At 36.9% G+C, this 26,733-nt stretch overlaps 1 protein-coding gene and 1 long non-coding RNA gene across 3 annotated transcripts in view; one reads left to right on the forward strand and one right to left on the reverse strand.

Moving 5' to 3' along the window:
• Window positions 1-5,419: 5,419 nt before the first annotated feature.
• LOC107745702 (endochitinase A-like) lies at window positions 5,420-8,337 on the reverse strand. Of its 2 annotated transcripts, XM_016559629.1 has the most exons (4): window positions 8,239-8,337; window positions 6,955-7,007; window positions 5,560-6,850; window positions 5,420-5,496 (listed from the first exon to the last, which is right to left on the reverse strand). In XM_016559629.1, exons 1-4 carry the CDS (start codon window positions 8,256-8,258, stop codon window positions 5,472-5,474), a joined length of 1,389 nt encoding a protein of 462 aa, XP_016415115.1. In that variant the 5' UTR covers window positions 8,259-8,337; the 3' UTR covers window positions 5,420-5,471. The 2 variants fall into 2 exon arrangements, with proteins under 2 accessions (XP_016415115.1, XP_016415114.1); XM_016559628.1 differs by having other exon boundaries at window positions 5,457-6,850.
• A 15,051-nt stretch (window positions 8,338-23,388) lies between these two features.
• LOC107745706 (uncharacterized) overlaps window positions 23,389-26,733 on the forward strand; it is a 31,516-nt gene continuing 28,171 nt past the window's right edge. The window contains exons 1-2 of the long non-coding RNA XR_001640623.1: window positions 23,389-23,401; window positions 23,661-23,735. This is a non-coding gene — a long non-coding RNA (uncharacterized LOC107745706). The remainder of the gene's footprint in view (window positions 23,402-23,660; window positions 23,736-26,733) is intronic.

The following is a 26,733-nucleotide window of genomic DNA, read 5'->3' on the forward strand; positions in this document are numbered from 1 at the left end:
AGTTTTTCCACAATATTATGTATAGAAAACTCATATTTTTTTGCCTGGAAGCAAATGTTTGAAGTTAAAATTAATGATGAATTATTGTTTTGTTTTTATCAGCTGTTTAAACTCTCATTCTGACGGCACCCATTCACTGCAGAGGATCCATTGGTGATGTAGTGCTAAATTTCTAAAGTGCTAAAGTTTTGCTAAAGTCTGTTCCAATGAAGAAACAAACTCAGCTACATGTTGGAAAACCTGAAGGTGAGTACATTTTTAGGGGAAAAAATTATATAATGCGGTGAACTATCATCCGTCGACCCCATTTTTTCCCCAAAATATGTGTTTACATTTTCTGCAGATTTGGAACAATATGAGGCTGAGTAAATTATTACTTTTTTTTTTAACTGTGCCTTTGAGGGAATCAGGTTTAAAACTATACAGACAGCGCATGCAAATTAATTTCATTGGGCATGATTTATTCTTAGTGAATTTCCCAGTCAACGTAATCGTGACAGACAGAGTTACCTGCAGGACCTACTGTAAAGATGTTTAATTATGGCGCTGTCATTCTCCTTCTCAAGACTGACTACAGATCTGCATTCAAATCAGACAAGTGTTCAAAAGCAGGTGAAATATAGCAAATTCTTGAAATGGCATGGCGAGCTGAGCTCTGGTTCTTTTACCATTTCATGTTATTCTGCTCTACCTCAGTGAAACCCCGAGAATGCAAAGAAACCTTTTCTCCAGGCTTTTTGTTTTATCTTCATTTGAAGGTTCAGTGGAAATTCAGCAGCTGCTCAATCCAAGAAATCTTTCGTGATCATATTTGCAGTGTATGAAAGGAGCAGAAAGCCATTGTTGGCAGCTCATTGTTACTTATTAAACATGAAATGTGAGTACAAAATTGGGTTTTTAAAGAAAGGAGTTGAAAAGGAATTAAAAAAAACAACTTAATAATTTTCATGCACAGTGCAATCTAATCACGAGCGGTCTTTCTGGCTCTGTGTGTATATTTTTCCAGTGGCCTCTGTCAGTTTTTGCTTTATTTTGTTCCAGCCTTCGGCCTTCTTAGATTTGTATTCATAAATCATTATTAGGATGTAATTACTGCGTATGCTGCAAGTCGAAGCAACTGTGTCATCTTTGAGAATCCCTGCTGTTTCTGGTGCTTGCGTGATTTGAGGGACTTGTTATCAATTCTGTTATTTTACAGTGAGAGATTTCAGGATAATAATAATTGGATGTTCACTAGCTCTGTTCTAGAACCAAGCTAGCAGCCTTGGTGTCTACTTCTTAAATAGGAAGCATCCAAACAAAACTGATTTAGGATTTATATTTTTAATGCTTCTGAAAGAAGTCTCTTCTGCTCACCAAGACTGAATTTATTTGATAAAAATACAGTAAAAAAAAAAGCAGTAATATTGTGAAATATTATTATAATTTAACAAGAAGAAAATGGAAGTATTGATCTGTTCTGCCCCTGTGATTTCTTCTGCTGAGTGTTCAAACAGTGATATTTATGCAGGTGGTCCCAAAGACCCACTAGCTGTGCAAGGTTGGAGAAAGAGAGAGAGAGAGAGAGAGGAAAGCAAACGATGCAACATAAATTGTCAACTGCTGAAAGAGACGGGTAAAGTCTGCCTGACCCTAAAAGGTAAATAATTCTGCAGAAAGGTATCTGTTCACATTCTCTCCCAATTTGTAATCTGGGGGGGTTGGGGGGACAGTCACACATTTTGTTTTTAAGTGCCATTAGGGAGGGGTTTACCTGAAATACTGTAGTTGATATTACAATAATAAAAAAAAAAATATTCAGAATTGCTGTCCATCCAAAAGTAATGAATTAGTTCACAGTCATGACTCAAAAACTAAGCAGAATTTGTAAATCTGTGTACCTGTCTTTCTACTGAGTTCCTCAAATAAAACTTAAATATATTTTGCAACTAACCTTGGTATTCACCTTTGACCTATTAATAATCTCCGGAGTCAATATGCCATATGGTTTTATCATATTTAGAATTCCAACATTGACCTGTGACCTTTTAATTAACTCCGGCTGTCAAAATGACATATGGTTTTAGTATATGTGGAATTAAAATGGTGTATTCCTTAAATTATTTTGATATTGTTTGTACATCATTAGATTTGGCTGATACCTTCTTGCCTCACATGAAAGTAGAGTGACCATGAGATGGAATGAGGCTGGATAGCCGCATGTGGTCAACAGATGCAGCCGGATGTAAAATGACAAAAATGAGCCTGGGGGCTTCAGATTTGGCCTGTTAAGGTTCAAAATCAATCAGTCTTCATATTGCACCCCCAGAGGTCACGGGTCAATGACAGCATTCCACATATACTGAAATCATATGTCACACTGACAGCCAGAGATGATTAAAAGGTCACGGGTTAACGTTGGAATTCCAAATATGCTAAAACCCTATGGCATATTGACCCCGGAGATTATTAATAGGTCAAAGGTGAAAGCAACATGGGTGGTCCAAGGTCAAGGGGTCAAACCCCTCAGGGCAAAAGGACGGATGTCATCATCAAATAAGTTGACAGGAAGTACAGTATAGTGACTACTCACGTTTACTTAGAATCACAGCTGATGAGGCTAGATACACAACGTTACCATTTGCAGTTTTCTTATTTTTGCAATAATGTACACAGTATATTGTAACAATTTAGCAATACACATTTCCTCATGCAAATAAATCACACTAAACCAAAGCTGAATTTATGTGTGAAAGAATGAGCAAGACAGCAAAAGAAAAAAAGATAGGGTTGGTGCTCATTCGCTGACTAACTGCCCTCTCTGACAGAGGAATACTAAACTGCATTTCATCTTCTCTTGACTTTAATGAGGCTCACTAAAGATGCTCCGAGCAAAGACAGGGCAAGGTATGCTTGGTATCCTTGTCACCGGATATGCTTGTTAAAAAATATATATATAAATCCACCCATTTCTCCCCGTCTCCATAAAGACCCCATCCTAAAGTTCGGACCCCCAGATATCTTAAACATTCAATTTTGGGACCCTCTGAAATAGTAAAGACAGGGCAAAGAACAGTTACGCTAGTTTCCACGCCACACATTTTAAATGCTGGATGGAGTCTGAATAGATTGGACACCACACATGAAACATGGGAGAATGAAAAACTTGTTCCACACTCCCAGGTTTGAATATTCACTTTAACTAGGCAGTAAATGTATAACTTGCAAATTTTGCCCTTTCAAACAAGATTACACCAAAACCACCCTTTAACTTGTGATATTTTTCCGGTTACTGTACCAGCTGTGGCAACATGTTAATACGTGTGCTGCAGGTATAACTACTGTAACAGACCACAAATTATCCAGTATGTTAAGCTACCATTGGGATACATAAAACCAGTCTTTACATAGGTGACCTTTTTAAATGGCATTAGTAAATGACCAGAGAACAAAAGGCACTTAGATGAGGCATGTAGCCCGATTTAAGGCTGCACTGCAGCAGCAAGTTTGGCATTTAAACTGAAGTGTTCAAAACACCACAAATAAACATTTATATTAAACAATTTATTGCTTCAAAAGTTAGATTATTAAAAGCACAGATGTATACCATTTAGCACTGACATTCCACAGCACAAATGTACATGGCAGTCCCTTAGCCCTTGACAGATGAGAAGTATCGTCCTGTAGCAGAGGAGCTTTGGGATGGTTTGGAATAGCCTGAAGGTTTCTGGCCATAGGTGGAACTGGACTGACCAGAGAATATACCTTGTAAAGCTCCTTGGACACTTGAGCCAAGAGATGAAGTCATGGAGTCTGAGGGGTGTTGAACTGAAGCAGACAGACCAGGAGATATTTGGCTATGGATTTGGGAGCCAGAAGCAGCCGGAGCTGAGAGCTTAGAGGGTCGTTGTCCTACACCAAAGAAGCTTGAGATCCTCAGAGGACTAGAGATGGAACTCTGGCTACCCTGGGCCACAGAAGGGCTCAGGGCTGGCAGGAAGGTAGATCCACTGGAAGTCTGAGAGCTTTGAGGGGAAGATCTGCTCTGATGTACACCTGTACCAGAGGCCTGAAACTCTTGGCTCCAAGTAGAGGCTGAAGGCTGCCATTTTTGAGATGCCTCTGAGCCAGTAAAGGAGGATCCACCTGAAGAAGCCTGAGTGTATTGACTGGACACAGAAGGGGGATACTGGTTAGAGGTACCTTGAAACTGGAAAGATGATCCCTCAGTAAAGGTGCTTCCTGTCTGAACAGGCATAGGACTAGAACCTGCCAGCTGAGTTACAGCCATACTCGGGGAGCTTGACGCATACAGGCCAGAAGAGTTTGGATCACTTGTAGATTGGCTAGAAACATCGAGAGAAGACCCAGGGCTATACTGACTTGAGGTACCTTGAGACAGGCTGGAAAAGCCACTATATTTGCCACTTCCTTCTTGTTTGGAGGCAAAATGACCAGGACCTGCTGCAGAGGTAAGTGTAGAGAAGCTACTGGGAGCCTTGGAGCGAGAGCTACTCTGCGATGCCACTGTACCAGAGGTCTGAAAACCTTGTGACCACCTTGAGGAAGTTTGCCATGGAGATGGTTGGCTCCGAGACAATGAGGGTCCACTTAGAGCCTTACTGTACACAGGCACTTTAACATCCAAAGGAGAACGTGCATTCTGACTAGAGGTACCTAGCAGCTGCAGAGATGAGCCATCAGTAGAGGTGCTTACTGACTGCACAGGCACATACGGACTAGAGCCTGCCAGCTGGGTGCCAGACCTGCTCTGGGAGCTTGATGTATACTTGCTGTAGGTGCTCGGACCACTGGCAGATTGCCTAGAATCATCAAGCAGGGAGAAACCACGCTTAATATATGCAGGGGACCCAGGGCTATACAGAGTTGAGGCACTTTGAGACCGGCTGGACAAGCCACTATATCTACCACTTCCTTCTTGTTTGGAGGCAAATTGGCTGGGACTTGCTGCTGAGGTAAGGGTAGAGAACTTGCTGGGAGCCTTGGAACCTTGAGAGGGAGAGTTACTTTGTGATGCCACAGCTCCAGAGGTTTGAAAACCTTGGGACCATTTAGAGGAAGGCTGCCATTGAGATGGTTGGCTCAGAGACAATGAGGGTCCACTTGGGGCCTTACTGTACACAGGCACTTTAACATCCAAAGGAGAAGGTGCATACTGGCTAGGGGTACCTTGAAGCTGGAGGAATGAGCCATCAGTAAAGGTGCTTGACTGCACGGGTGCATGGTGACTAGAGCCTGCCAGCTGAGTGCCAGCCCTGCTCTGGGAGCTTGATGTATACTGGCTGTAAGAGCTTGGTCCACTGGTTAACCGACTAACACCTAGGGGTGAGGCAGCAAGCTTGGCATATGCAGAGGACCCAGGACTATGCTGACTTGAGGTACTTTGAGACTGCATGGACAAGCCATTATACCTGCCACTTCCTTCCTGTTTGGAGGCAAATTGGCCAGGACTTACTGCTGAGATAGATAACCTACTGGGAGCCTTGAGATGGAGAGCTACTCTGTGATGCCACTGTACCAGATGCCTGAAAGCTTTGCAACCACCTAGAGGAAGGCTGCCATTGAGATGGAGGGCTCAGAGACGGAGGGGAACTACTTGGAGCAGCTTGACTGTACAAAGGCACTTTTGCATCCAAAGAAGCCAGGGCATTCTGGCTGGAGGCATGTTGAGACTGCACAGAAGAGCCATCAGTAGAGCTGATAGAACCACCTGCAGAAGACAGTGAAGAGATCCTACTTGGAGACCAAGAACTGCTCTGTGATGTACCAGATCCTTGTGACACTGCCTGAAATCCTTGGGTCCTTGAGGCTGAAGGCTCCTGAGACAGTCGGCTTTGAGATAGAGAACCACTCCGAGTTGCTTGATAGTACTGACTGGACAGAGGCAGTTTTGCACCCAAGGAAAAAGTTTGAGCATGCTGGCTAGTGGTATCTTGAGGCTCGACAGATGAACCATACCGAATTCCCTGTCCAGGTACAGGATGATGGGAAGCTGCCAGCTGAGTGCCAACTCTGCTCTCTGAGCTTGGTGTATACTGGCTGTAAGAGCTCTGATCAGTGGTAGACTGGCTAAAATCTAGGGGGGAGGCAGCAAGCTTGGCATATGAGGATCCAGGGGTATCCTGACTTTCAGTACTTGGAGACTGGGTGAACAAACCACTTGCAGAAACAAGCTGGCTGGAACCTCCTGCCAGTTGTGACCCAGAGCTGCCCTGATAAGTAGTAAAGAAACGGTGGGAACTGCTTGAGGACCCTGTGGAAGAGCTACTCTGTGCAGAAAGCAGACTAGAGGTTCCTCCCAACTGAAGGCCAGAGCTGCTCTGAGTGCTTGTAGACATGTTTGAGGAGCTTTGATCACCGGTGGGTGGGTCAGAAACGTCAAGAGGCGGGAGACCAAGCTTTGACATGGACAAGCCACTGGAACTACCACCTCGTACTGGTGTGGAAGAGAGTTGAGCAGAAACTCTTTGCAGTCCAGAGCCATACTGAGAAGACTGGCTATAGGAACCTGGTCCACTAGTAGACTGGTTAAATACATTCTGGGCATTTGGACTGGAGGAACCCTGGAGTTGTAGCAGTGATGAAATGCTGTTCAAGACACTTGGTGCACTTTGGGTATGAGACATAGATCCATAGCTGCTGGAAAAGCCTCCTTTTACATACAGATGTGAAAGGGAAAATAGAGGCCTGCTGGCATTCGGTTTCTTCCCAGCAAACATATTAGAGGCCACTTCTTCAACAGGAATGCTTCCAGTCACTGGAGCCTCCAACAGAGAAGACTGGACTTCCCTAGGGGAGAAGAGCTTGTGGACCGACCAATTCTGAGGCTGAACATTCTGAGAAATCCAACCTAGAGAACATAAGCACAATGAATAAGAAGAGTATTGACATACATGTATATAAAATTACAACTGTTTGTTATCATAAAACTAATTTTATCAACGTGACACTCACCTTTATGTCCAAGAGCATGTTTCAAGAAAATCAAGAAAACCAATAAGTGGACCCTGGGGAGAAAGAAAATGTAGGATATCAGACCGAATCAGACAATGTAAGATTTGATAAAGAACAGTTGAAACACGAGGAGCCCAAATTCCACAGAGGCCCAAGACACAGGATGTCGTAAATCAGATCCTGGCCCCACAAGCCGGAACCAACCAGCAGCTTTGAGTAGCTCACAGCATTTAAACAAAAGAACACTTATTGACAATTCCAAGGAGATTGTCAATTTTGGGGGCAAGTAATCAAGATTAAATGGTCAAAGAGATGACCGCATGACCATCACGTGATAGTAACTACAATCACAAGCGCTTTGGAATTGACTTCCCCCACCTCGACCACAGAGAACAGACTGAAATTCATTAGAAATGCACATTTGTACACAAAAGTCTTTATTTCATGTGTTTCAACATTGGACTCTTTAAAATATTACCCATTATACTAAGACATTGCAAATCCTTTAAACCAACAGTGCAGATTGCTTGAAGGATTTTAACTGAGCTCATATGCTATTATAGTAGACCTACATGCATTGTCTATTCTTAAGGTTTAAGAAAATATCTGCATATGCATAACTCACAGTTCACAAAAAAAGAAAAAAAAGAAAAACATAGTTTTTTTTTCTTAACAGTGCCATTGTAGATATACACTATGCACAGGAGGGTCCATTTAATTAATTTCACAATATTAAAATAACTGTTTTCTTTTTTTAAATATTTAAAAAATGTAATTTATTCCTGTCTTGCAGAGTTGAATTTTCAGCATCATTACTCCAGTCTTCAGTGTCACACGATCCTTCAGAAATCATTCTAATATGCTGATTTGCTGCTCAAGAAATATTTCTTATTATTATCAGTTGAAAACTGTTGTGCTGCTTAATATTTTTGTGGAAGCCATTTTTCAGGATTATTTGATGAATAGAAAGTTCAAAAGTACAGCATTTATTTGAAATAAATATTTGTAACATATATTTGTGACTTTTGATCAATTAAATGCTGAATAAAAATTGTTTTCAAAAAATATTACTGAACCCAGATTTTTGAATGGTAGTGTATGCGTACAATTAAAACATTTTGAAAAGGGCAAAATATTGTTATTTTTTTATTTTACTCTATTTACTGATAATGTAAATGATTCCCTTTGAGCTAAATTGACCTGTTTCCCTTACAAAAAATATGACAAATTTGTATAATACATGTAACTGAGAACACTGCAAAATAAAACAAACATTTAACTAACCGCTTCCACCCCTGATCCATAGCAGAAAAAAGACACTAACAAAACAGCTTTGTTGAAAAGTGATTCTGCTATTCCAAACAACAACAAAAAAAACTATTACAACCAGTACAACTACACATCTAGGCTGGCATTTGTCTTTTATAAGCCTGTTTGTCCAATCAGCTCACATGTCAAATTACATAAAATACTGTTCACCTGTGAACACTTAGCTGGATATTTGATGACTGAATTTGCCAAGTAATTAAATACAATCACCCGTCTCATCCATTCGCAGCCATTACACACCCCATAAGGACTGCGCCACAAAGCATATTTATGTGGCTACCTGAAAAAGAAAAAAAAAAACATATATATATATCAGCACACTACAGACATATATTTAGACCACCCTGGCAGACACATTATAAATGCACATTTGTACACAAAAGTCTTTATTTCATGTGTTTCAACATTGGACTCTTTAAAATATTACCCATTATACTAAGACATTGCAAATCCTTTAAACCAACAGTGCAAATTGCTTGAAGGATTTTAACTGAGCTTATACGCTATCATAGTAGACCTACATGCATTGTCTATTCTTAAGGTTTAAGAAAATATCTGCATATGCATAACTCACAGTTCACAAAAAAAGAAAAAAAAGAAAAACATAGTTTTTTTTTCTTAACAGTGCCATTGTAGATATACACTATGCACAGGAGTGTCCATTTAATTAATTTCACAATATTAAAATAACTGTTTTCTTTTTTTAAATATTAAAAAAATGTAATTTATTCCTGTCTTGCAGAGTTGAATTTTCAGCATCATTACTCCAGTCTTCAGTGTCCCACGATCCTTCAGAAATCATTCTAATATGCTGATTTGCTGCTCAAGAAATATTTCTTATTATTATCAGTTGAAAACTGTTGTGCTGCTTAATATTTTTGTGGAAGCCATTTTTCAGGATTATTTGATGAATAGAAAGTTCAAAAGTACAGCATTTATTTGAAATAAATATTTGTAACATATATTTGTGACTTTTGATCAATTAAATGCTGAATAAAAATTGTTTTCAAAAAATATTACTGAACCCAGATTTTTGAATGGTAGTGTATGCGTACAATTAAAACATTTTGAAAAGGGCAAAATATTGTTATTTTTTTATTTTACTCTATTTACTGATAATGTTTTTGCATCTGTGTAGGAATTATACAAATAGTGGTGAGACACATTATAAATCCTGACAGTCTCTCATCACACACGTTGCCATCTAAAAAAAAAAAAAAAAAGCTTAAAAAATAAACTTTACTGTAACTTTTTGTTTTGTTTTGTTAGAAAAGTTTAATAATTAGGCTTAAAACCTGTTGCAACATTGAATATAAAGATGCATGTTTTTTTGTCAAAAATGTCTTTTTTTTTTCTCTTCTGTCGTTCTTGTCTTCTCAACACAGGAAGTTTACTTTCTGTCAGCAGCTCAGCACAAAAGCTGTGCCAGGCACGACTTTGGTCATGAATATGGATTACATTATTTGATGTTTCCTTAATTTGCTGAACAGCAGATGTTGCTAGGTAAGTCCTAGTTGTGGGATTATCGTTTAGTGCTTACATGCTTGTTTATTATTTTCCCCTGCATGTGACCAAGCAAACTTATGCAAAAAAATATAATGATGATTTTCCAAAAAGTGTGTTGGGGGAGAATTAGGTATTTTTTTCATGTCAGGTGTGCACATAAATGCTCACAATGCTGTGTAGGTCAGAAGCTCACTATAGGTTTTGGAAAAGACTGTATTCAATAGCTGTAAACATGGGAGACATTTTATTTGTATCCTATTGGTTTCCACAGGCACATGACATCACAGATCCCATTGAGTTTGCAGGCTCACTGAAGTAACGGTTTCATTTATGACTCAAAGCTGTCTTACAATAACGTTCTATAACAGGTTTCGCTTATAAGAAATGAGGGCAATGCTGCTGTAAGGAGATAAGACATAACCATACATTTTCCCTTTGACATGGAAATACAGGAGCACAACGCTTTCTTGGACTCGTGTGACTGTAGCTGATTGACTCATATACAGCTTAGACTGAAGACTAGTGCACTGTTACAAAGCCATTAAATATCTCACGTCATTCAAATGAAATGTGTTAGAATGTAAATGCAAAACAGCCTCAAATTCATTTGAAACACCTTTGGACTCTTTTGCATTTCATGTATCCTAAATGGAGACAATTAAATAATATTCTGCCTTTTTTTTTGGCATTTTGAAAAAAAATACAACTTTATTGGAAATTATATAGAATTAAATATATATATATATATACAAAAACAAGTTGATTTAAATTAATTTTAATGCTTCACACAGTCTATATAGTTTTTTTTTTTTTTTTGATGAGTTCATTGAAGGTAATCATAATTTTAAAAAGTGATAATATTTTTATGATTTCATTTTTGTATTTCATTTTTCTTTATCAAATTATAAAAGTCTGAACAGTATCAAAAATAAAGGCATTTAAAAAAGTTCCAAGATAGCTTTAATGTGACCTTCTAACTAAAACAAGAAAGCTGAAATCTGTCAGTTTTCATAAAAAGAAACTGAGATATAAGTGCTTGTAGATTTTTGGGGAATGGATCAAGCCTGGTTAACTGCTGTACAATGAGATGAATAACAGCCTGTGGTCTATTAGACTCTATAAGTCAAAGTGCTCAGTTCTAGCTCTTAAGTCCAAAGGCCATTTGCCTTATTACATTTTTCATTATAGATTTTAACTAAGATTATCATCATAGTTATAGGGATTCTGTCCACATGGTTATCAATGGGGGATTTGATAATTGGAAAATTAGGATTGGCGCTGTTCATTAGATTTAATCGTATTATTCTCTTATAGACCATTAAACGGATGATGTCATATTGTCAAGAGAAGAACTCATCAGCAATGAGCTGATCTCATATGTTCACACTTACGCTGATAATGAGAGGACTTGACACAAGTGTGGAAGTGATTGGAGAAAGACATTTCAGAGGCTTTGAAGGCAGAAATGACTACTGATTCATCGGATGGTACTTGAATAGAAGATTTGTTATCAGGTTCTACAAGTGACAAATATGAGTAAATAAAAAATACTCTAGAAAACTCTGAAATGTACAATTAGTTTATCTTGAATGACTAATATGACTTTTTTTTTTTTGTCCCAGCAGAACTCCGTGTAGCAACACATATGTGGAATATTCCCATCACGAAGCCTGAAAAACAAATGTACGAGGAACAGACTCACAATAGGTCAGTGAAATAATGCCACTGCGACAAACAACCAATATGGCAACTCAAAACCATAGAGGGCTAAACAAGCAAATATATTAATATTAAAAGTTAATCTGAACTTATTTTGAACTTATTTGTTTGAGTTTATGAGACAAAGCCATTGGTAGGGCATGTCCTGTGTCCAGAGATGTTTAAAACTGTGGCAGATGCTGTCAGATGCAAAGAGCATTGAGTGGTTAATTGGATTATTTCTGTACCAGCAAGTCAAAATAAAAGCACATCTAATTTGAAAGTCAGGTAGGTCTAAATTTAGTTTGTGTTTTCAAGACACTTGAGGTTTTTCTCTTTTCTTTCACTGGAGACCTAGTGACTACAAGAGAATAACAAGTGAGAACAAAGTGTCTTTACATGATCCTACAATTATTTGTACTTTTCCACCAGATCAGTGCTAATGCAGGAACTTTTGCGAAAGCCAAGCGTCAACAGTTTTATAATCTTGCCTTCTAATTGCATTTTGTCCCAAAACTCTACATATAAATTGATTGCAGAAATGTTTTTGCAAGGCAGGGAGGAAGCAATTGGAAAAAAGCTTAAATATTATAAAGTTCTCCAAAACTTTATCACAGTTTTTGAGAAGGATTACCCAAAAGTTTTTAGCTTGTGTCTTATGTCTTAACCCCTAGCGCAAATAATTCATAATATTATCTAACGAATGATTCACCATATTAGATTTATCCATCAAGGGAAGAACTCACAAAAGAAACACTGGAAACCTCTTGATCTCAAGACATTAAAAAATCAATAGACTTATTAATTTAATTTGGCAGGTAAAGAGAGTTGTGGTCTTACATTCTTGAAAAGTACATCAAAAGATTTAAAAAATATATATATTTAGTTTGATTGACCTCAGTGGAGAAAGTTCATTCTGTAACTTTGTAAGTACAGAATGCTGCAATATATGCAGTTCTCACCAACACATTCCCACACAGAGGCTGCTTTTTTGCATCAGACTTGTTGTATTTGATCAAATGCATTATTTATTATCAAATCAAAAGTTTAAAGTCAACATAAAATGGCATTAGCCCATTTTAGTTCTGAGTTTCTAAATGAAAGTAAATGAACCAGTGAGGAAAACACATTGTAGAGTGGGACATTATTTTACTCAGCAGAAATTGACTGGATTTAAAAAAAAATGTGTTTATATGCCAGCTAGTTGGAGGGAAGAGTTGACTTGAAATGAAAAATTAGATGTGGAGAATATTATTACGTTTTAATAAAATATTATAAAGACAAACCTCGTAATAATAAGGCTAGGAATATGTATTAAATTAAACAGAGTCATTTTGACTAACATACAGTAATGTATTTCTTTCTTGATGGACGCAGTTCACACACAGCGGTATGGTAAGGTGAATCCTGGCCTGAAAAGCAAAGACTGGACTTTGGGAAGGAAATGTCTCATGGGGTTTGAGAGAATGTTTTTTTTTTTTTTTTTTATTAAAGTTTCATGTATATTTAAATCCTCCAACAATTACATTCTTGGCTCAAACCTACTGCATTTACAGAGGCCAGATTTTGAGGCTTGACTAACAATTTAAAGAGATGCTAAATCTCTCATTTATTATTAATTAGAATGCTGATGATTAAATGCAGGGCTAGTTTTGCGTGTATAGAATCTTTTGGGCTTCTTTTAATAAAAGAAATGCAAATGTGTGCTCTGTTAAAGCACGTTTTAATTATAGTACATTTGCTTTTGGATATTAAATGCTAAGAGATTCTAAAATCTTTCATTTTGCATGCACGCAAACTTCTACTTCAAATTGCACTTTTAGACTTGGTGATTAACTTGTCCTTGAACCTTTCTAAAACTGGGATAATAAAAAGGAAGCCTTTTGTGTTCAATGGAAGGAAGGAAGTCGTACGCATTTGGTAAATGATGTCAGAATTATTATAAGAACTTTATTTTATTTTTATTTTTTTCATATTTACCAGGTTGTATTGCAATGCAACAACATTTCACTACAGATTTGTGGCCAGTATAAAGCTGAAATGATTAGAAGAGCATTGGACAAAATTAAGCTTTGCAGTAGTGAGATGTGCAGCTCCCACTGGAGTTGTTTCTACAACCCTCGCTCTTGTTGCATTCTGCTGATTTTTCTTTCAGAGATGCTGTTTTCCTGATAGTTCCCCTGGCCAAAGCCCACTATTACAGTAGATGAGACTTGGCCAACTACGCTCGCCTCACAAGTGATGTCTCACCTCTGCATAATGCTGGAAGAGACTGGGCTGAGATGATCTGTCTCAACTGCCCCGTCGCCATCACTCTCCAGGGAGGCTAATTATGGGATGGAGAGAGTCAGATCAACCGGATATCATGACAATGCTTTGTTTTCATGAGTTCTCTGAGGTAGGACAAAAGTGACATTGGAGAAGGATGTAAAGATATGGGATAATGAACACTTGGGCACTGTTCCAAACATAGTTAACTGACTTGCATGACAGATTTGGAACATTCTACATAGGCTGCAATTTCAAAATATAAAATGGCCGAAATATATTTGCTAAAATGTTTCAAAATATATTTATAATGTTTGTATATTATAAGATTATAAGTGTTTCCCCTAGGTTTACGACTTTTCCGTTTTAATTTTTCTGGACTCCTTTTTAATGGTTAAATTAAATGTTATTAATAAAAAAACATGTCTAATTAATTACAATCATGAACCTAAACAATTTAACATCAATTTATCAAAAGTTTAACAAAAATTACATGTTTAGGGCCCTATTAAATGTTTTATTTTATTTTTATTTTTTTTAATTAATGAAAATTAAACACATTTTATTTTTGGAAAATAAAGGGGATTTAATATTACAATTAAAACATTGAAGAAATATTGTATGATTATTCCTTAATAATAATAATTAATAATAGAATATTCCTAAATAATTTTAGTAGTAGTAGTAGTAGCCTATTATGTACATTCTACTGAACAATAGTAATATATTTCTGCCGCAATGTCTTCAAGTTAAACCGAACTTTTATTTTGACGGGTTGCCGTGAATACCTTTACATTCCTGTGTGTATATGATATGAGGATAGTTTTACTCAAATTAAACGGTCAAATGCTCATGAAGTGACTCTCAGAGCAGTTCTGGAGATGTTGTTCATGTATTTATGTCCTCATTAGTGAGACGGCGGACGTTAATATCACCGGAAGCGTCACGCACGCTTCAGTACGAGTAGTAAACAAAACCATTCATTAACACAGAGACACGCAGAATTCATATTTAAATAGTCATCTTGCTGCTTAATATTTACAAAAATTAGTGGGAGTGGGAGTGTGTTCACTTGAGTGCGCGCATCGGGGTGGAACTCCGCTGTGTGCAATGCAGAGAGCGCGACTATGTAACGTAGAGACCGAAATGACACGCCATTGTGTAAATAAGATAAATAACACAAGGCTATTTAGTTTGTTTAATAAAAGAACAAGGTATAGACCTGTTCTATAGGAAAAAGTAACTTTAAATGACTTCTGTTATGATCTGGTGCTATAGAGAAAATACAATTAAATAAAATTAACTTGACCTTCAAGGGGGGCGGGGGGTGCCTTTGGGGGGGCGGGCCGCCCCCTTAATATAATGGCAGGGGAAACACTGATTATTATATTTATGTAAAATATAATGTATTTTTATGTAAATATATTTCCCTTGCCCCTGAAATACATTTTGAAATATATTTTGTATGAAGTTCCAACTGTTTACAGCATATATTTAAAATATATTTTGACCAGATGCCTACTTAGGCAGCTTTCTAGGATTTGGAACAGAGACTAGATCTGATATTAATTTGAGTTATGATTTTTACTGTTTGTGTGATTTTTCACTCCAGATGGAAGTATAAAGGTCTGCGTAAGTCAGAATGTGAGCAAAAGTTTAGATTTCTTGAGCTCTCAGCACCTGTTTGACAAGATAGTTTCACATAATATTTTTTTCTATTTTTGCCATAGTTTTTTTTTTTTCCCCCAAATTTTTAGTAACACTTCAGACATATGTGCGTGCGTGTAAGAGCGAGCGAGAGAGTTTTATAATCATCCTAATTTAGCTGCTCAGTTATGTGTGGAAAAGAGCACTTACAAAATCCATTAATGTACTTAGTCTATCTTCAGAGATAATATGTATATATTTCATAGAGTATATATCTGAGAGTTTGTGCCTGAAGTAATTCAGAGAGGGATATTTTATACACAAAGAGCAACTAATGAGCGGGGAAATTAAAAACATTGAGAAATAACTTAAAGGTGCACTCTTTATTTCAAATTTATTTTATTGGATTTTTCAGCACAGAGCATCAAATCAACAGATACAAACTTGGATTTTATGCAATTAACATTCTGCATTATTAATACTCCAATAAGCACCTCCCTCAAACAACTACCTACAGTTAACCTACAAATGGTTTACTTACAGTTGAAAATCACAGTAAGTATTTTTTGCATCAAATAAAATTACACACATCACCTTTAAATAATTATATTCTTTATTTATATTATGTAAATATCCTCATTTTTGGGCTAAACATACACCATCTATTCAATGTGGCTGTTTTCATCTGGACCATGTCAAAAGTATTTTCTCATCTCCAATATGTCACTAAAATATTCTCTGTCAGATCTAGAGTCTCTTTTAGCTGATGTTTTTGAATGTTTATGAAATAGAATGCATGATAATTCACTCGTTGAGATATTTATTAGATAGAACGGTCCCACTTTATATTAAGTGGCCTTAACTACTATGTACCTACATCATATAAATAAGTACAATGTGCTTATTGTGTTCACATTGTATTGCAAAACACTTCTGCTGCTATTGAGGTGGAATATGGGTAAGGTTAGGGACAGGTTTGGTGGTTTGGGTAGGTTTAAGGGTGGGTTAAGGTGTAAGAGATGGGTCAACAGTGTAATTATAAATGTAATTAAAGCTGCAAGCAGCGATGAAAGGGCCCTCGCACCCGGGCTCACCGCCACCCGGTGGCTTTTGGAAAAGAGCAAAGAGTGGGCAATATGCATTTAAAGTGGTAAATATAAGAGGAATATGTCAAAGTCATTTATATGCGCCAAACTTCCTGCTGCCAGCTGGTGGCGCTATGATTATAACTGGACGTTGGCATATAGATGTCTTCAGGCCAAGACTTTTATCAAACATGTGAAGTCTGGTGCAGATTGAACATGGTATGTTTGAGTTAGTGCAAACAAAGTCATTTCCTGTTGCCAGCAGGTGGCGCTATAATTATTACTGAATATTGATGTGTAGATGTCTTCAGGCCAGGATTGTTACTAAACATGTGATGTTTGCTGCAGATTGGACATTGCATGTTTAAGTTAGCGTAAACAAAGTCAATTCCAGTTGCCAGCAGGTGGCGCTATGTAACAGATGTAATTACATGCAGGCATTTTTTAAATTATAAGTACAATGTAAAAACATGTATGTACACACTCTAAAAAATGCTGGGTTAAAAAGGGACAAGTGGTTAGGTTGTATTTAACCCAGCATTTTTTAGAGTGCACAATAAGTGCATTGTGCAGGCATTGTACCAAATGATTAATTTAAATGTAAGTACATAGTAGTTAAGACCACTTAATATAAAGTGAGACCGATAGAACATATGCTTTACAGATGATTCAGGTGATTTAGCAACTTAAACTAAAGTTTGGGGTAAGATTTTCTTTGTTTTGAAAGACGTTTATTTGATTCAGAAATACAGTAAATCCAGTAGTAATATTGTGAAGTTATTGCAATTTAAAATAACTTTTTATTTGAATATGTTTTAAAATTTCTCATCTTTGATTAATTATTTGATTAATAGAAAGTTCAAAGGAATGACATTTATTGAAATAGAAGACTTTTTAACATTATAAATGCATTGGCTGTCACTTTTGATCAATTTAATATGTCCTAGCTGAATAGATATAGTAATTAAAAAAAGAAATGTCCCCATACTTTTGAACAGTAGTGTGTGTGCAGTTAAACGTTCATTGAAGCAGTCTTATCATTAAGTTTTCCTGTATATTTTGAAATAAAAAACTTTGGTAACACTTTATTTTAAGGTGTCCTTGTTACATATGTTACATGTACGTACTATTATAATAACAATTAATTATGCATAATTGCATGCAAGTAAGTACATGTAGTTAATTAATATTACTCAGTACTTATATGTATAATTACACTGGAACAAGGACGCCTTAAAATAAAGTGTAACCAAAACTTTTTGTTTTCTTTGCAGCTTGACAGACCAGACGTGGTCACTATGAAATGGAAAAGTATATAGATTCTCCAAAAACTCAAGCAACAAACGCCATTACTCACTCATTTCACATGTGAAGAGGACGTTTGCATGGCTGTCATGAAGGCGCTGCCTCCTGTTTAAATGTAACGGTCAGAGAGAAGTTAGAAATTGGTTGTGTAGGACAAAATTTCATTTTTTCATTTCAAGAAACCTTCACTAAATACCTTGTGGGGGGGAGTAAAATTTATGATGTGACCCTTTGAAAGGAAAGCCGGGCATGGAAAGCTGTGGGACACCTTCTGTAACCCACACAGCACAGATGAATTCACTGACTCTTTTTGTATGTCACTGCCTTTCAGATGAGTTTCATTTCAGACAGGAGCGGAAGACAGCATTTCTGAATCTTCAGCTTATTTAAAGGCTTCTTTCTCTCTCTCTGCCTCTCTGTTTCTTCATCTTTGCAGCAGACAGGATTTTAACGTCTTAACAGCCTTTGTTCTTCAACAGTAGTTCAATTCATATTTTTCCAGGCATAGCTGTAATCTATGAAAATGAATGGATTTGGGTGATATCACATGCTGTGAGGATGCATTTGCTTCAGTTGAAAAGAATCACTGTTACAGTAATATTTTATTTTGTTTATTTAGATTCACTAGGACAGTGAACAGTTGGAGATAGGAGAACTTGAGGACATCATGAATGTATTTATAGGTGAGACTGCTGTCACACTTTTTACTCCAGCGAATCTGATTGTTCAACCTTCCTGAAAATGAATGGCTTCTGGTGGCTTTGTCACTGCAAATCAGTGCCAGTGTGTCGGCCTCTTAAAGTCAACATGAAATTAAAATGGAGTCTATTTGCTTTCATAATCCATCTTTATCGTATTATTTTGAATGATTCATTAGTGCATGTTATTCCCAATAAAACAATTTCTTATGTAAAATGACTTTCCTTTTTGGCTAATGGCATTTCAACTTATTCCATTCCCACTTCCCTTGGTCCAATGTGGAAAAAAATAAAACCATGTCCTATATTTTTATTGATAAATGTAGTTTTTTCGAATGCAAATGTATAATATGTCATGTTAACTTTAAGACCAGGGACATTTATGTGGAAAACAAATGGGGTCCATTATGAAATGACCAGGTCAATCCATTGTCATATCCTGAGATTCATCTTGGGACATTTTAACAATTTAATGGCTATCTGAGGTTGGCCTGTTGAAAAACTGATCTGAGAAATAGTGAAAAATCCTTGAAAGGGAAGGTTTTGAGATGGAGGTAACCTAAAGAGAGCTTTTATGTTTGTTTTCTTGCTGTTCCTGGAAGAAGAAAAAAAGTATTTGGGCTACCAGACTGTCTGATTTTTTTCACAAGAATAGCACCATCCCTTTGAAAGCCATAAAAATATTTTGTTTGATCAGATCTGGTCCTATGCAGTTGTATAAACAGATACAGTCACACATATTTCCATAGTAGCTCAGTGACTGACCCAAATATTACCTTTAATGCAGTGTGTCATGTAGCTGTATGTGAACATAAGACCAGGGACATTTATGTGGAAAACAAATGGTGTCCATTATGAAATGACCAGGTCAATCCATTGTTATATCCTGAGATTCATCTTGGGACACTTTAACAATTTAATGGCTATCTGAGGTTGGCCTGTTGAAAAACTGATCTGAGAAATAGTGAAAAATCCTTGAAAGGGAAGGTTTTGAGATGGAGGTAACCTAAAGAGAGCTTTTATGTTTGTTTTCTTGCTGTTCCTGGAAGAAGAAAAAAAGTATTTGGGCTACCAGACTGTCTGATTTTTTTCACAAGAATAGCACCATCCCTTTGAAAGCCATAAAAATATTTTGTTTGATCAGATCTGGTCCTATGCAGTTGTATAAACAGATACAGTCACACATATTTCCATAGTAGCTCAGTGACTGACCCAAATATTACCTTTAATGCAGTGTGTCATGTAGCTGTATGTGAACATAAACTATCTGCAAAGTTGTGAAGCCGACAGTGCACGATAAATAAAGTTATTGTCTATCAAAAAAAGAGTCGGCTCGCAATCGCCTAAACGAGTCGTCAGGAATTCGAATCTTATTCTGTTACGGCTCTACGTCACGAAGTAACACATTTGCATAATGTCTGTCCACGTTCTACGTTGCCAACTTGCCCGCCCACAAACAGTAAAATATCTGTGTGGTTAACATCATGTCGAGAAGACGCTGTATCCTACGCTGTGAGAGTAAATTTGTTTTATCATATCTTATAATTACCACAAACTTGTTAACACTTGACACTTAACACTGAGAAACGTCCTGCTCCAGTCGTGCTTGCGAATCAGTCTCTTGTCGATCAGCCACTTCAACCGTTTCATCATCAGACTCCGGCTCGAATTGGTAAGGTACAATTGATACCATCTTTTCTATGTATTGACAAGTCTCCAGAGCTGTCATTCCGTCATGGCAATGGGCGTTTCGTTTCCGACACACGCTGTACGCGGTAGACCAATCCAGAGCCAATCTCTCTACGGCTCTGGACCAATCACAAAGGACTGCGCCATCTGACCAATCACAGCAGTGAGGGCTCACGGAAAGGAGGGGTTTAGAGAGACTGATTCTTTGAACTGCTTCACACGAGTCGTTTACGAATCATTTCTGTGGCGAGGACATACAGTCACAGTACTGGGCGTTTCGTTTCCGACACGCGCTGTACGCGGTAGACCAATCCAGAGCCAATCCCTCTACGGCTCTGGACCAATCACAAATGACTGCACTATCTGACCAATCACAGCAGTGAGGGCTCACGGATAGGAGGGGTTTAGAGAGACTGATTCTTTGAACTGCTTTGCACGAGTCGTTTACGAATCATTTAGAAATGAGGTAAAATTAAATCTATTTTTTGAGAAAACTAACGTGTTTTTTGACCTCGCATGCATGTAAACCTGTTTTAGGAGACTCATAAAACAATATTAGTAACCTTAAAAATGGCATAATAGGGGCACTTTAAAGTAACCCAATTTGGCAACACTGCTGAGCGTTCTTGTGTTTTGCAGGAGGCGTGGCTTTGCAGAGTGATTATGCAGGGAACGTAGGATCTTGCTTTCAAAGCTAGCTTGCTATTGCTAGCCTCTCCGAAATCACCTACCCTACCTTTAAGACCAAAATACGAACAGTTACAAAAGGAAAATGCCAAGAACTTTGGAATGAGGAGTGAAGAGGAAGACATCTTCATATTCAAAATCAAGTTGTGGTGAGAGAGGGAATTTCAATAATGTAAGAGAAGACACAATCATTACCAGATTTCGCCTTAGACACACAGCTCTAAATTATTCCCTATGTATAGAATGAACAAACATGAGTCTGGGAATTGCATTATTTATGGGTCAGCAGAAACTGTAGAGCATGTACTAAAATATTGTACTGCTTATGAAAGAGAAAAGGGCATATTTGCTGGAAGAATTAAGAGAAATGGGGATAGAAAATCTTACACTTAATTCACTGCTGCATAATGGATTGAACCATCATAGAATATAGAATACATTAATGGGATAATTAAGAAAAGGAGGTCTGTTTAATAGGATTTAGAGGTTAAAAATAATTTTGTTTTTCTTACATCACTGTTCCACACTCCAGCCCAGTAGTTGGTGGTAATGCACCCATCGTTTGTTTGCAAACCACCATAAAACACCAAAAGAAGAAGATTGTGTAGTTACTGCATCTACCAGCAGGGGTGAAGTAGCATAGACATAATAAATACCTAGACGCCTCATTGGCCGCTCGACCGCACGTCAACGTCGCCGCCATATTGGTGAAGGCAACTCTCATATTGGGACAGGCGAAAACATACCTGACTCGTCGGCAGCTTGGGCATCTGAAAAACCGTCGCACAATAATAAAAACAGATCTCGGGGTATTATCTTTCACAGGTAAGACTGAACAGTTGTTTCTGTATGTTTTTTGGTCATTTTTAGCTTTATGTTGACAGCTTAATTAGCCACCAGTGTCAGACTATTAATAGCTAGCGATATCGCTAGTAAGCTGTGAAAGCTGAGACTTTATATGAAATCAAAGTTTAAACGCATTCTTAAGTTTTAACTTTTATATTGTAGTTTATATCATAAAGTAAATTGTGTTATGAGCACAATATGTACAGTGAGCACTTTGACAAGACAATACCAGACTGTCAGGATTAGCGATGGAGCTAAATCATCTCTCTTTAATTTCACTAATTACAAAGAGTAAGTTTATCATCACTTGATTATATAGATTTCATAGCTTATCATAAATCTGTGGACTTATTATATATATATTTGTCCTTTTTAGCCAATTGCAAACAGGACAACGCAAGCCTTAAGGAAAGCTGAAGAAAGCCTGTTCTCTGCATTTCCAAGAGAGTAGGCTATACTTCCACAGCCTAATGTTGTATTAGTACTAGTTAATTAACAGAATAGCCCTGAATGAATGGCCAGAATTACCCTGGTCATATTCAAACCACACACTCTCTCTCCCCCCCTTACTTGTTTCTTACTTTGTTTAATCATTATTACACAATACTATTATAAATCTACATTTCATGATTATTTATTTTACTTTATAATTTACTATTAATTTATTCTTCATTATTGTCTATTCTGTATTATTCCACCCTTGATATTACATATTCTACTTGTTATTATTCATCTATTGTTATTTATTTATTATGATATTATACATATAATTTGTGCTATTGTAAATCTATTATATACTGTTGTACTCGCTTTTTATATTATTCACTTTACTACAACTTGTACTACATATACTTTTTAATATTACATATCACTTTTACTGTGCACTGTATCAGTGCATAATATTTTACCACTGTAACTGTAAGTTTTACTGGATCCACAAAGGATTATCAGTTGCATTTGTTATTGTTTGTTGTGGTGTTTATCTGTGTAGAGTCCTATCAAAAAAAAAAAAAAGCAGACTACCAAGTGTCACTTTTTGATTTGTATTCGCTGGTTTTATTCAATTTTCTCAATGATGGTAAATTATTAGTGCTTAAAGATGTATTATTTTGATTTTCTTCCAGTATTTCAAAGGGAATGAGCTGTGTTCTGACCTGAAGCACAAGAAAAGCTAAAATGTTGGGGTTGAAGACAGAGAAAGCAATGAAACAACTTAATTTAATTACATTCAAATGACAAAATATGTATATGTCACAGTTATACTACATTAACATTAGAATTGTAAACCGAAAAAATCAATCAAATCAACAAGTGAGACAAGTGTGAGTTCTCACAATTTCTTGCGAAAATTAATAATTTTCCAAACCTAACTAAATAACTGTGAGTTATTTTTAACTCCATGTAGATCACAAACCTCTGAAATCGGTTGATAAATGTAAACGTTATCGTGTTTTTATCCAGAAAAAACCGCAGCTCCTCCGTTTACCTCAATTTATTTTTAAGGCAGTCTTGCCTTCACAAACATGGCACGCGTTGACGTATCGCAGCAACGGCTCAAAGCGGCCAATGAGGCGTCTAGGTATTTATTATGTCTATGTGAAGTAGCCCATGTCCCCTTTCCTTAAACAGATTACACCATGATCCAGGAAGTGACATCAATTTGGAGGGAAACCAGTACAAACATCACCAGTAAGTTTCGGCAATGAACTGGAGTTCGGTAAGGTTTTTTTTTTCACTGTTAAACATCCATCCTGTTTGAAATTAGTGATGGGAGAAACTTTAAATAAATTGAACCAATTGCTTTGCGAATTGATTCACTGTTTTGAAGTCCTCGAAACACCACACGCTGATGACTCCTGCTGGTCAAAACTCTAAATGCAGCAAAAACTCAGGCCAACATATGCATAAAAACTACTTTTACAAACCCATTCTACTCCATAGTCCATAGTCTATAACTCTGTCTCTCCAGGGTTTTATATGTTGTCAGGCAATCAAGCGTTTATTTGGGCCACTCAATCTGCAGGTAAGACTTTTCATTGCGTGTCTATAGCCTTTGTTTTATTCATCTGGGCACATTTCACAAAGGACAGATGGTTAAAAATTAATCCTGTCTCATGCACCTTGATTCCTGGTGTAGGAATGAGAATGTCAAAATGAAAGAAAGTTACAATAAAGCCATGACGTTTCCCGCTGAGACTTGTGCGCTTCTGAGGCCTCGACTGATAAAGCTCAATCATTCATGCAATCTGTGGACCAAAATACAGCAAGCTCTCCAAAACAGCAGCATCACTTATTCAACGGCTTTCATTCCTGGGTTAGGTATCAAAATTCTGACAACTCAGAAGATCAGTTTTCAAAAAGCAGCTTCTGTGTTAGATCAGCCCAGCTGTCATTTTACCTGCAGCTTTTGGGCCAGCGTGAACCCGTCGACACAGCTTGTGTTCGGTTTGTTACCTGCGTGCCTTTTCAGATGGAGCGGAAAATAAATGTGACCTGCACTGACAATGGACAAACCGTTATTGTGCACCAGCAAAAAGAGACAAATAAAGCGAGCATAGGCGACAGACTCTGTAAATCAGAGAATGATGGCCAATCATTTTCTCAAAGCTCTTTTCAATGGAACGGCAATGAACCTTTTTGGAGAGTCGTTATGGTCAGTTAGCTGTTTTCTATTTGGAAAAGTCATTAACACTTTTCATTGTCACAAGAGAAGCTATGAGACGAGAAGCCAAAGATATATAGAGCTCTATATGTGAAAGTTTACTGCAGTGAAGAGTTTTGTTTCTCTCCCTGAAGAGTCTGGTGCACTCCTAATCGTTTGATACAGTGCAGGTTGGAGTGTGTAGAGAAAAAAAACCTTACGAGGTGATTTATCTGTATGGATCGGCTGTCAAAGAGATAAATCGAGGGAGGCATTGGGTGGAAACATAATAGCGCATTGTATGTTGCAGGCCTGTCTCTGGCATCTGGATATATTACACTGTAACTTTTACAACCAGAACAACGGCCTCGGCTTTTGTAAACTGAGAAGTCAAAGTTAAAAACCTAAAATGCAACATAATGTCATTTGTATTTTAATAGAAATTGTTTCTAGTATTTCCTTTTTTTACAGCAGTGTTGTTATTGACTAAAACTATTCAAATAATTTTCAGTAATTTAATTAAAGCTGAAATAAAATATAAATAGTAGAGGAAAAACCTAAACTTAAAAAAAAAAAAATACATGGCTTGGTAAATAACTGAAATAAGTTTAAATAAATAAAAATATTTGATATGTATATATATATATACTTTTTTTATATATATGTTTTAGGCATTTTAAATTTAAGAAAACTGTTCACATTTTTAGTCTAATTATTTTAGTTATCCTCATATAAGATAAAATAGTAAAATCTTATATAGCATGATATTTACCAAATCATTTTATCCATAAACTAGGAGAATCATGAGTCAATTCTGTGAAAATAAATAAACATGATTCCTGAGTGTACTCTACTCTAAAATGAAATCAACTGTTTTCATTTCAGAATGAATGATGAGAGACATTGAGCGTTGTTGACCTTTTAAAGTGCTGGACATGAATGATTTGGTAGTCAAACTTCTGACCAGGGCAAATGAACCTTCCGCTATATGGCGAAGTCAAATACAGCAGGCTGTCATTATGATGGATATCTGCTTTTATAAACAGGAATCGTGAAGCACAGAACAATCTGTTTATGCTTTTTTCATTAGCAATGGCAGCTAAATTTATTATACCTTGCTCACATCTTCACCTGTGTAAAAGATCTCAGTGGGAGGAACTTTTCTTGAAATTAGATAAGTTTGGTAACATTTTGCAACCATAATGCACCTTCTATGTTAAAATTGTGCAATACATTTTCTGCTGTATCTTTTCATAAATAAATTTAATCACAGTTGCAGCATGCACTTCACATGTTTTCCATCTTAAACATCATGCAATATTAATATTGGTTTGAATGCATGTTGCATTGAAAGTATGTTAGTTGTGATACTAATGGTATCCTAAATGTGACCAAAATACTGTACATAAAGCCTTTGTGTTCTGTGGAAGAAATAAATTCATACAGGTTTAAAGGAGTTTTTTTTTTTTTAACCAAAAATGAAAATTTGCTCAGGCCATCCAAGATATAAATGAATTTGTTTCTTCACTGAAACAGATTTGGAGAAATTGAGCATTGCATCACTTGCTCACCAATGTGAAGTGAAAAGCTGCATGTTTGTAAGAAATCATAAAATAAATACATTTAAAAATACCATATTAATCCATATTAACACTTCTTCCAGTGAAAAAGTCCATCCTCTGTTTTCCTCTCACATCAAAATCCAATTTGTTTAGAACTTTTTGACTGTTTTTCACTTGCAAAAGTTGCTTGATATCAAGCGTAGCGTTAGTTCTGGCAGGTCACGTTAGTCAAGCTCGCATCAGCTGACTCTCAGCTGATCCCCATCTACCTATAGGAATACGACACCTATCTAAGCATTCATATATAAGGTCCCTCAGTATTATCAGCAGTTTTCGCATTGCTCAATAGCTAATTACCCTCCTCCATCCCCAGCTCCGCCTCTGTCAGTCGGGATTCAGCCTTCTGACTCTCCTTTGAATCAGACTAATTCTAAAATGTGTACATAAAATGCACTTTAACGATATCTGCAATACATTTATGTTGGTTCTGTTCTGTTTACCCTGGGGGGGTTATCGCTGCTCTCCCTGCTCTCATCCATGCTAGGCTCCATGGATGCGCAGGGAGTTCTTGCCCAGAACAGAACCATACCGCCAATTCAAACTGTATGCTAATTGTCAATCATCTTTGACAATAGTGGACCTGACAGAACTGTGCATATTTCTCTCCTGATTCAGACGAAACGACTTTTTTGAATGGAGAAAGTAATATTACGGAAAGAAGACCCATATTTTAGCTGGAAGCAACGTTTTGAAGTTAAAAATGTCTTGATGAATTTGTTTCTTACAAACACGCAGATTTTCACTTCACAATACGTTAA

The sequence above is a fragment of the Sinocyclocheilus rhinocerous genome, unplaced genomic scaffold, assembly GCF_001515625.1.
Source record: "Sinocyclocheilus rhinocerous isolate Xijiao unplaced genomic scaffold, SAMN03320098_v1.1 scaffold1309, whole genome shotgun sequence".
Classification (NCBI taxonomy): Eukaryota; Metazoa; Chordata; class Actinopteri; order Cypriniformes; family Cyprinidae; genus Sinocyclocheilus; species Sinocyclocheilus rhinocerous.